We start from the raw sequence: 11,507 nt of genomic DNA on the forward strand, positions 1-11,507 counted from the left end.
TCAAATATATATAATAGTTCTAGAATTGCGCCACTCAAAGTGGCTGCACGTTGGAGTAACTGTTACTATTCTGAGATATTGCTTTGAAAACTTTAATTTCTGTCTTTATTCTGGATTCAGTCAGCGACTTCTTCAGATCCGTTGTAGGACAGACCACTACAAGAGATCCTTCCTGCTCACAGACATCAGCGTCTATAACAACTCTTTAATGAAACCAGGATGATGAGTTACCACAACATTTAATTTACCTTTAAGAATTTATAAAGTATTTTTGAACTGAATTAAAACCAAAGCTGATTATTCTAAAATGTGTCCTTGTTGACCGGGTTTGAAACTGAACTTGTCCCTTCAGTTTATTTAAATTTCAGACCAATCTTAAAACTTTCCTTTCTTTCTAAAATCTTGGAGAAATTGTTTTTATCCAGTTAAAAAACTTTTTGATTGAAAATTGAATTTTTTTTTTTAAATCTTCCAAGTCTGGTTTTAGACATTTATACACACTGAAACGGTTTTGATCAGTATCAAAGTTCTTGCTCAATGATGGCTCCGAGGAGCCACAACAAACTCAGTCTTATAAATAGCACCTTACAGTGGGTCAACCAGTTTGATGGTGCTAAGATGGTTTCTGGAGTCCGCCCTCTCCCCCGCCAACTTGTCTGAAGCAGCCATGGCCAAAATGGTTCAAAACATCAAAGACGAAACGTTTCAACAAAAATAAACCAGCCAGAGGACCTAACTTAACTTTGTGTTGGATTTTTTTTTTTAACCTGGATTATTGAGCATGAATCAGGATGTTTTGAACCACTTAAATATTTTGAAACCTTAAATGTTGTTGGTGGGAAATATTCAAGTGGGTAGGAGATGCACTGTAGAAAAAAACAAAAACTTTTTTCTTATCCACCAACAGTTGCAATGACAAAGTCAGGGGGTGGCCACTGGTGGCCTTGGCCCCCATAGATAAAAATTCAACCACCGCAATCCTTTGAATAAACTATTCTTTTGAGCAATATAAAAACTAGAAAGCACAGTTGCTTCAAATGATGGGGGTCAGTTTACATATGGTGGTGGTCATTTTGGGTTTTGTTTTGGCAACCCAATTGATGATAGTGACATTTCTTATACGAAGATGCAGCCACACAAAAGAATGGAAGTCAGTACCTCACTTGTTCATGAAGTTATGCTCACAACGTGTACAGATGAACGGGCGGATAGATGGAGAAAGAATATTTCCAATTCCCCGTTTTTACTTCTCAACTGGGAACAAGAATTTGCTTAAGGAGTATTTTGTAACTAATTAGGTTAACTGGCAACACATCAATCAGAGGTCTGGGTATAAATAATGGTGAGCACAGCTAACCAGAAAGTTAGCTTTGCTAACTCGTATTCCACTAACTAAAAAATTAGCTACACTAAAGCTAAACAGATAAAAATTTAAAATGAGCAGAAGCTAACACTAAATCATTAGCCGCTAAGATGACTGTCACTTAGTCTGCATCACACATCTTGTATCCTTCCAGATAATAGGAGAATTTTAAATTCCGAAATTTTAAATTCCTATATAATTTTTCATTTACTGGATTAGCATTTTTGCTAACTTTGGAAACGGTTAGTGGAATTAGATTTAGCCTTCTTTAAGTCCGCGAACAAAATTCACAAGTTTGTTCCTGTCTGTTGTGGGCATGTCTTGAAGAGTCCACTGGGCATGCTATTGGCTTATTACATTTCCTTCCTGCCTACAGCCATCAGTATCTATAACATCTCTTAATGAAATGAGGATAATGAGTTACAACAACAAATAATTTCCCTCTGGAGTTAATAAAGTATTTTTGAATTGAATTTGAATTGAATTTAATAAAACTTGATTGGTCGACGCAGCTTCAAGTGTTAGTGGATTAGCAGATCTATGTCCACCACTGAATAGTAACTTTCAGGATACCCTGAGTTTCTCAGAAGTCAAGATGGGCAGATGTTCAATGTCTGCAAAAAGGGCATCTAAAAATAGTGAACAATTTGAGGAGATGGTTATAAATATGTAAAATGATGGTACACTTGTCTCGTTTTTAAAACTAGCTCTCACCTCTCCTTTAGGGTAGCGGTATCGATATTTGTCCTGATCCCGAAGAGCAAACTCCTCAGGGTAGTGCTCCTGGATCTCTTCATAAGTCATTTCTTCACAAACCCCCTGTGGAAAAACACAAAAACAAATATGCATTTTTTTTTTTTACTAGAGAGTTTACTGAATGGAAACGTTAGTGTCTTGATTCATAAAATGCGTTGTGTTTTCAAATCGAATGCTTTCTGTTCAGATTGTTGTACCTCCATCTCTTCTTGCTTCTGTTCTTGTGTGAATGCTGGATTCATGCTCACTGTATTATTTTCTTGTTTATAGTTTCTTCTTTTAAGGTTTTTGCAACCAAACTCCGTTGACCTATGTATTTGTGTGGTTTTCACTTTAACCAGTCCAGGATTACTGTCCCCCATCGCCGAGCCAAGAGGGGGAATTGGAAATTCCGTTAATCCATTTGTCTGTCTGTCCATCTATGCATGTTTTGAGAATGATAACTTAAAAAATATGTGAGATACTGACTTCTATTTTGGTGTGTGGCTGAATCTAGATGTAAGACAGGTTACTTTCTAAAGCTGGGTTGCCATGTCAACCTCAATTAAACAGATAGAGCGTACAGAACGTATTTCCAATTCCCATTCTGTGCCGTGACAATAAAACAAGCAAACATATATAAAACTACACAGTAATATCTGGTAGAAATTATTCTAGAAGCTACATTTTCCCATAAATTTAGAGTCATTTAATGTCTCACAGCATCAATCTCATTTAGAGCTTTCCACTGCTCATACTGGACTCCCAGGGACTCGGCGGTCTGGATGGTCCTCTTCATGTGGCTCGTCCAGACTTTTAGGTCAGTGATGCACTGACCACGCATGTATGCACCCAGAGCACTGGCAAACTGACAAACAAACAAGTAAACAATCTGTCAAAAACAACAAAAACAGATAAAAACTTCAAATATTTCTTAAAGAGGACAAGAGAACATTCGCAGAACCGTTGCCGACTTCTAACATGAGCAGAATCATAACTAACTGCAAAAATTACTAAACAGTAGCTGCAAGTTAACAATGAAGCAAGTATGTTGAAATAAATTTAAAAAAAATCATAAACCTTTTGAGATATTTAAGAAGCACTTTTTATTTCAGTTTGAAAAAAATGCAAGTCAATTTTTATATTTAAAAAAGTTATGAGGACAAAATGTTGAATAAGCTTTGGTTGCATTGTAAACATGTTTTTTAGAAATGTTTTAGAGCTGATAAGGATTAACTCATTTTACCTTAGCTCCACGGGGGGAGAGCCCCGAGTCTCCTCCTATACGACCCACCAGGTTGAGTTCGCTCTCTCCGTGGCGAGACAGGTAGATGGATCTTTGAGTGACATGGATGTTCATCAGGTAGTAAACTATTCTGCTCTGAATGTGGTCCTGGACCCGGTTCACCAGGTACCTGCTACCCACGTCAAAGATTTTGATGTAGGACAGATTCCTGCATGAAGAAAATGAAATGCCTGGCCTGTAATTTTAGTTGCCCTTTGTATAAAGTAATTAGAAGAAGATGTTTGACCTGTCCTTGTTGTCGTCCAGGGCGATGTAAGTCATTTGATAACATTCAATCCTCTTCAGGAAGTCAGCCACTGCCTCTTCTTTATCACAGTCTTCATAGTCTGGACTGGTCAGCTTCACTTGCTGTTTTAAGACAGAAGGCTGATGTGGAGAAGCAGGAAGCACTTGGGCACCAACACATTTTTATGTTGCTACTCTTTTTTTTTTTTTACAACACCCCAAAAGTTTGAAAACAGCTGGACAATTCTACTGAACAAGACTGAAGGTAATAAGGAACAGCTTCTTCAAAATAGAGGAAAATGGACTGTACAGTACTTATATAGCACTTTCTATCTTATCAAGACGCTCAAAGCTCTTTACAACCTGTGCCTCATTTACCCATTCATATTCTACTATTTTTGTACAAAGAATAATCAGTGATTTAAATCACATTCGTACACTGATGGGACACACATCCAAGGCATTTAGGGGTTCAGTGTATTGCCCAGGGACACTTCAGCATGTGACAGCTGGTGGAATTGAACCCTCAACTCTTGCATTGGAAGATGACTGCTCTAACCACTCAGCCACAGCTCCCCCAAAGTGCTGCCCTTCAAGGGTTTTCTTGTTTTTCCCAACGGTTTACATAGTGATCAAATGACAACACGAGTTAATTTAACAAACTCTGAAGAGTTGCTTACACAATGACATTTGGGTCCTTATTGCAATTATCCTGATGCTAAATGTCCTGATGCATGCTCAATAATCCAGGTAGAAAAATCTAACAAGGTTAACTCTGGACAGATTCTTCTTTGCAGAATCATTTCGTACTTTATCCAAAAGACTTCTTCAGTCTGAGGAGCTGCAATAAATTCAGTTTGCTGGTGACATCCAGAACTTGCTGTTCACATATAAAAGGAGGACCATCAGCCTAACATTTGGTCATTGGTGCCCTGATGGCGGCTTGTTATTCGCAGAGGGCTGAGTGATGCAATACGTTTGAGAGAGGAGTAAAGGAATTCATCTTTGTGAAAAGAACCATGTTTAACAGCGGCGGGCATTCATTTTTGTTGCATAAGATCCATGTCTGTGATGCAGCACCATATTATTCCACATTTCTGTGTAGTGTTGATGGTTTCTGCAGCCGTGGCGTCATAATGGTGGTATTAAGAGGATGAATTCAGGCAGGACGCCACTGAAGGCCTAGGTGTAAAATGCATGACCCACCATCACCAGCTACCAACAGAAACCATAACACTTACTTTGATATTCTCAGCAATGATTTTCGGATCGTCACATATCGATTCCACAAAGAAAATCTATACAGGAAAAAAAAAAAGACATGGAAACTGTTATATGACATGTACTTTATGAATGGATATATTAAAGCATATTTATTGGACAGAGGAAAAAAAACAAAACAAACCTTGTAACCATTTTCTTTGGCAAAACTGAGGATGACTTCTCTGCGTTCAGGAGTAGTGTTGGTAGCATCAAAAACCTTAAAGGTCAAACAAGATCAGAAGTTTTTAAAATATAAAATACAGGTCGATATTTTTCAGATCACACTGACGTTTAATCTTTTTGCAGAATGGGAGGGTTTGGGTCCTGCAAAATTGATACTGTGAAGAAAAACTCTTCGAGTTCTGTTTGTTCATCTCTGGATGTGAAGCAGTTAGCGTTTGGCACATTTTGTTTTATAAACTTTTTTCACAATTGATTTGTAGATGCAACAATGAGCCTCTCTGTAAGAGAGGTTGAAACATTTTTGCCTGAGGTGCTGGCCCCCTTTTTTGTGAAGACATCAGTGTAGAAAGTTGGCCATCTTCCTTGTTTTATTTATTTATTTTTCCGAAGAAGCAATTTATTAGGGAAGTTTTGGTCAAAATGTATGGATGTTTTTAACTACTAAGGCTGAGAATGTTAACTTTGCCCATGAATCATGTATGTTTGAGTTAGCAGAAAGCTGAATGGGGAGCTTGGTGAAGGCAGCTGCATGGACAAACCTTTGAATCTTTGTAGGCATCTTGGCATTTTTACACTTTTAACTGAATAAAACGTGATTATGAAAGCGATCACAATTGCATCAAGTGGAACCACTTCAAATTTTACTCACCGCAACTTGACCTTGGTCCCTGGTTAGGTAATCGCACACATCTTTCAGGGCAGCACTGACGCAAGCACTGTTGATGCAAATTTAAAATGTTAAAACATACTCATTTGTATTACCAGTGACGTGCTTTATAAATGAGGAATAACATCAAACTGAGCCCCAGTTGAAAAATAATAATACTGAGCTGCTTGAACCAGCAAGGCCTACTCTGCTGGCATAAACACTTCGTAATCTGAATCAGTAACACTGAATCTGTTTACTGATCCAGAATCAGGCCCCAGTATCATAAATAAATGGCAACAAGACCAATGCCTTAGTCAATTAAATTAATACAAAAGCTATTTTTCTACAATTATTTCATTTTTATTATTGACAATAGTGTCAATATTTGGTGTAATTGCTTTTACATGGTTGGGCAGCATTTGAAACATGTATTTTAGAACCTTTTATTCAATCAATTTTAATCTATTATATGTTGCAATGGTCAAAGGGAAGTGGAGGCAGATGAGAGAAAGGGAGTTGTGATTGATTTCCCTGCATGTTACAAGAAAATTTGTGTGGGAAAGGTGAAGCACCCACCTTCACCCTCATTTGCCCCAATGTGAGCCTTTGAGCAAGGCCTTTAAGGCCCGCTTGACTGGGCGTGCATGAGGGCAGATTGCTCCACACATGTGAATTGTGGCAGCTCTGTGGTTGTGTTAGGTAGAGCATCCAGTGTGAAACAATTGTAAAATCTTCATATGAGTTTGTTGACTGTGGCAACTCCTAACAAAGGGAGCAGCCAAGAGAAAACAAAGTGTTGCTATGGTTAAAGAAGTCTGCCTCTAGGCCTTCATAAATGATTCTGAAGACCTCAAGCATAAGTAAACGTCAACAAGCTTGAAGAAGCAACAAAGTGGTTCCAAACATCCAAGTTCATGCTCAATGCTATGGCTGCCTCAGAGAGTCGACGTGGGAGAGGGCGGGCTCCAGAAACCATCTTATCACCATAAAACTGGTTTGCTCTCTATGTGAGTGTGCTGCTTGTGGGACTGAGTTTGTTGTGACTCCTCAGACTCATGAAGTCTTTGGATGAAAGAATAAACGGTTCAAAAAATATAAAAGAAACCATGCAGATGACCTGACTGAACTTTGTTGGGGTGTTTTTTTTGCCTTGATTATTGAGCATGAACTTTGATACCTTGTGATTGTTTTGCACAGTGTTCTGATGTAAGAAAATCAAAAACTGTATTAAAGTTCATACTTGCGTATCTTCATCGCCTCTGTGTTGTCAGGTTTAAAGAACTCATAGCTATTGTAGGAACGTGTGGCCTCTCTTCTATATTGCCCAATATTAAACACTGGGGGGGAAGAAACATCATTTAACATTATTTATAACCTTGAACACAACGATTAAAAATGTTTCCTTTATGATGTATTATTTTTAAACCACTATTTATCCCTGAAAATCCCTTTGACAGTTAGTGTTCCTTAGTTCAAAATACATTATACATTTAACTGTTTAAAAATAATATTTTTTCCACAATCAACTAGTCATAATAGTCATAAAACAAATCATAACAACAATAACAGGAAACATTATAATACAATAAACCATAGATATGTTCATTAAAAAAGGGAGGTTTCCCCAAACGATTAGGGTGCCCGAAGATTAAATGTGATTTAAATGTGAATGCAAGCTTTTATGAGTAGACTAAAACATGCACATTTATGTTATTTGCACCACACTATTTTATGTTTTAGCTTTTAGACGTTGTCATTAAAGTTCTTTGTTTTGGCTGTATGAAAATATAAAATTCACTTTATCTCAAGCCAGTTTATTTTATCTTAACTGCCACTAAAATAGTTTTGTAGCAAATGGGAAACAGAACTCTGCAAATCTGAAGTATGACAAAGCTTTGGAAAGAGAATCAGACTTTTGGTGCAGTCTTGTACCGTGAGATAATACCTTTGGTTGAAACCCCGATCCAGTTCAGGTATCTGGTGAGTTTCTTGGAAATGTAAGTTTTCCCACGTGCTGGCAGCCCTACCATCACAATCACTGTTGGGGAATTGGTGAACTGAGGCACTGAAGCTTAAACACACAAAAACATCCCACAAAAAATGAGTTGTGAAGATCAAATCTCTGCTTAAAATACTGAGTTCAGAGTATCTCACAGTGATACTTACTAACCAACACATGTTTAGTACTTGTGTTTAGTTCCACTCTTTAGATAGAGTGGGCAAGACTCATCAGAGGAGGCAAAGAGACTCATCATGGACAGATGTGTGCAATCAGCACTAGACAAAGGTTTCTCTAACAAACTGAGGGTAGAGCTTTCAGTGGTTGTGGCAGCACCCTTTTGGAGGGAGGGTGTCGTTCGCAGTCATTTAGGGTTGATTTTATTGGAGTATTAGATGCATAAATAAATACCCTTTATTTTTCTTAACCTCCTGGTATGTGTGATGATTGATGGTTCTGACATTCTAGGAAAGATTTTCTTCCTGTGTGACCCATAAACACATTGCATTATCATGGCCTCATGGCCTCAAACACTGGACTTGTGTCTTTACTGGTCCTATTAGACCTCAGAACAGCATTTGATACAGTTGATCACAATATTTTACTACAAAGGCTAGAATATTATATTGAGGTTAAAGGAACATCTAAAATAGTTTAAATCATATTTATTTGATTAATTCTAGTTTGTAAATGTAAATAATCAAATCTTCTTCATACACCAAAATTCTTCATGGAGTTCCTCAGGGTTCAATGCTTGGACCAATACTTTTCTCTACTCCAAAAAAATTATTTAAAAAGTCTTCAGTTGATCCAAAATGCTGCTGCCAGAATTTTAATGAGAGTTGGTAGGAGAGATCATAGTTCTCTAGTTTTAGCTTTTCTCCATTCGTCAAAGTCAGAGTAGAATTCAAAATGTTACTTCTAACATGCAATTCTCTCAACAATATACTGTAGCTCCATCTTATATTACAGACATTATTGGTTCATGATTTCCTAACAGAGCATTTCACTCTTTTTTCCTTAATAGTGTTGGCTTGGGTTTCCAGAGCTATCCGTTAGTCATGCTGTAATATCCTTAGACTGCTGGAGGACAAATTGAATGAATTATTTCCGTCATTGAATGTTTATGAGAATATACCTGTAACCTCTTCAATTTCACTGCCAAGAGAAACTTCCCTTGGTTCTTTATAGAACACAGAATTAAACAAGGCTGTCATCTTTCCTTTTCATTTCATAATGGCTGCAGAGATGCTATCTATTTTTGTTAAAACCTTAAATTAGGGATCTTATAGTTACATATTTTTCGAACAGTGCACTTCACTTTCAGACTGCAGGTTTACTTGCAGTTCCTAGAATTTCCAAAAACAGAATGGGAGGAAGATCTTCCAGTTATCAGGCTCCTCTCTTGTGGAACTAACTTCCAGTTTCTGTCCGTGAGGCTGACACATTGTCCAGTTTTAAGACTGGGCTTAAGACTTTCCTTTTTGATAAATCCTATAGTTACGGTTGGCTTGTTATGCTGCTATAGGCTTAGACTAATGGAGATTGACTAAAATTGAATAGTTTTCATTTGATATTATTTCTATCTCAACTTGTGATTATTGACCTGCCTTTGTGTATCTGTTCCTCTCAAACCCAGCCGGTCGAAGCAGATGACCGCTTGTCCTGAGTCTGGTTCTGCTAAAGGTTTTTTCCTCGTGAGGGAGTTATTCTTTTCCACTGTCGCCTTCATGCTTGCTCATAATGAGAGTCTGCAATGAAATTAAACTCAAAGCAGTCTGCTCCTCAGATAAATATTGTTATTAACTTACTTTTAATGTATATGAGTGTTTCTGTTCAGCGCCCTGAGACGACTTCTGTTGTGGCTTGGCGCTATATAAATAAACTGAATTAAATTAAATAGACAAAAAACAATGTGCATGCTGTGAGAATGATAATTAAAAGATAAGTGAGACACTGACTGCATCGGAAAGGATCTTCTTTTTCTAATTTATTATTAGGTTGCATATAATTGTTAAAAAGGGTTGTTCTAAAAATTTGTATCTAATAATTTAAAGGTGCTTCTCATTGTTAAATGTAAAAAAGAGCAACACATGGGCAGTGACATTTTGGGTGAATGACCTTCAGGTTGTGCACATAGAAGAAACACTCTGAAACCACAAAATTGATTTTCAAATACAGCAACCCCAATATAGTTTTCACATATTTAATGTACAAGTATCAACATGTCATGCCATACTGAGTCAGTACGAAGGCAAACATTATAAATTGTACATGTGTGTGTCTATGTTGCTTTGTAAGGCCCATTTTTCCAACACATACTACATTGTGAGGACCAACTGCTCCTTGTGGGGACCAAAACCTGGTCCCCATAAGGTTCAAGTGGCGTTGGTGGGTTAGGTTTAGGACTAAGGTGTGAATTGAGGATGGGTTAGGTACGTACTGGTAATGGTTAGGTTTAGGGTAAGGGTTAGGCTATAGAAATGAATGGAAGTCAATGCAAAGTCCCCGTAACAATAGAAAGACAAACGTGTGTGTGTGTGTGTGTGTGTTTGTGTGTTTGTGTACTTACAGCTTCTGCGCCTGTTCAGTCTGCTGGTCATCCATGGAACCCAGGTCTTCTCCAGAGGGTTCTGTGTGAGCGTTGCTTGTGCTTTTGACATGACTTCAACAGCCAGAAGAAAAATGTTTGTGTATATCTGTAAAAATTTGTTTGTGAGTCAGTGTTTTTGTGTGTGTTCCTACCGGTATGTGTGACAGAACAGGGGAATAATGGTAGCTTTTAAAGCAAACGTGCAAATTTTGAACTTTCTCCCACTGAGTCAGCATGGGAGGAGTTTGGGTGGACTTCTGTCAGCAACAACCTGTTTGGTTTGTTGAAGAGAGCCACGAGCGTTTGATTAGTTATTTGAGCTGTTCATCACAAGATCCTCTACCAATCAACATACTCTACCATGTACTTTGCCCTGAATTGTATATTTATATCAGTACAACAAATGTTCTGATCTCATCCAAAGACTTGATGGAATATAAAGTGATGACAGCACATCAGATTCAATTCAGTTCAGTTTATTTATACAGCGTCAAGTCACAACAGAAGTCATCTCAGGGAACTATATAAAAACATTTACATACATTATAAAAGCCAATTATCAAAGTTATCTATCTAAGGAAGCCAGCAGATTGCGTTGAATCTTCACTTTGTTGCAGTCTCCATCCTGAGCAGCACAAAGACAACAGAGGAAAGGACAAACCAGATCAACTCAAGACACTGATGAGAAAGATCTCTTGTTGCAGAGTATGAAGAATACAGTCAGGTACTGAAGAGAAAATGTTTGACTAAACTTTCATATAGAATTTTTAGTATGGAATTGAAATGCCAAAAAATGAATTCATTTTAAGATTAAAAATGGAAAAACAAGTCTTGCCACTCCTCGAATTTTCATACCAGTGTTTTAGACTAAGATCATCTTGTGTGAGAAATGACAGTCTTTTACATTTTGGAGTATGTGTCAGGATCTGTGGTCTTCTCACGTCACAGAGCAAAGATGGGCAATTGGAAATGCCCTCCGTCCGTCCATGTTTATAGTGAGTATGATCCAGGCATAAGAAAGGTCACCATTGAAGATTGGGTTGCCACGTAAAAATCCAAGCTCTAATGTACTGCTTGTTCAAGTTTTTTAATAGTCTGTTGTTTCGGTGTATGTTTTGTGACCCTTGTATTTATGTATGTTGTGTCTTTATTTTATCAATTTCAGTTTTTTATATATACATATATATATAT

The 11,507-nt window shown here is 37.5% G+C and overlaps 2 protein-coding genes across 4 annotated transcripts in view; one reads left to right on the forward strand and one right to left on the reverse strand.

Annotated features, from left to right (window-relative positions):
* The window catches only part of LOC119417552 (sodium-coupled neutral amino acid transporter 3), a 122,368-nt gene that overhangs the window by 48,856 nt on the left and 62,005 nt on the right, over positions 1–11,507 (forward strand). The gene's annotated exons all lie outside the window — the stretch shown is intronic.
* Positions 2,078–10,473, reverse strand: LOC119417553 (6-phosphofructo-2-kinase/fructose-2,6-bisphosphatase; the record flags this gene model as incomplete). Its single annotated transcript, XM_037684787.1, is given in 10 exon segments — positions 2,078–2,182; positions 2,820–2,966; positions 3,345–3,552; positions 3,631–3,752; positions 4,871–4,927; positions 5,035–5,109; positions 5,725–5,791; positions 6,965–7,061; positions 7,670–7,795; positions 10,296–10,473. Coding segments are annotated over 10 exon segments (1,095 nt in total), but the record flags the coding sequence as incomplete, so codon positions are not given.

Source organism: Nematolebias whitei, chromosome 11 (genome assembly GCF_014905685.2).
Source record: "Nematolebias whitei isolate Nwh7 chromosome 11, NemWhi1, whole genome shotgun sequence".
NCBI classification, from domain to species: Eukaryota; Metazoa; Chordata; class Actinopteri; order Cyprinodontiformes; family Rivulidae; genus Nematolebias; species Nematolebias whitei.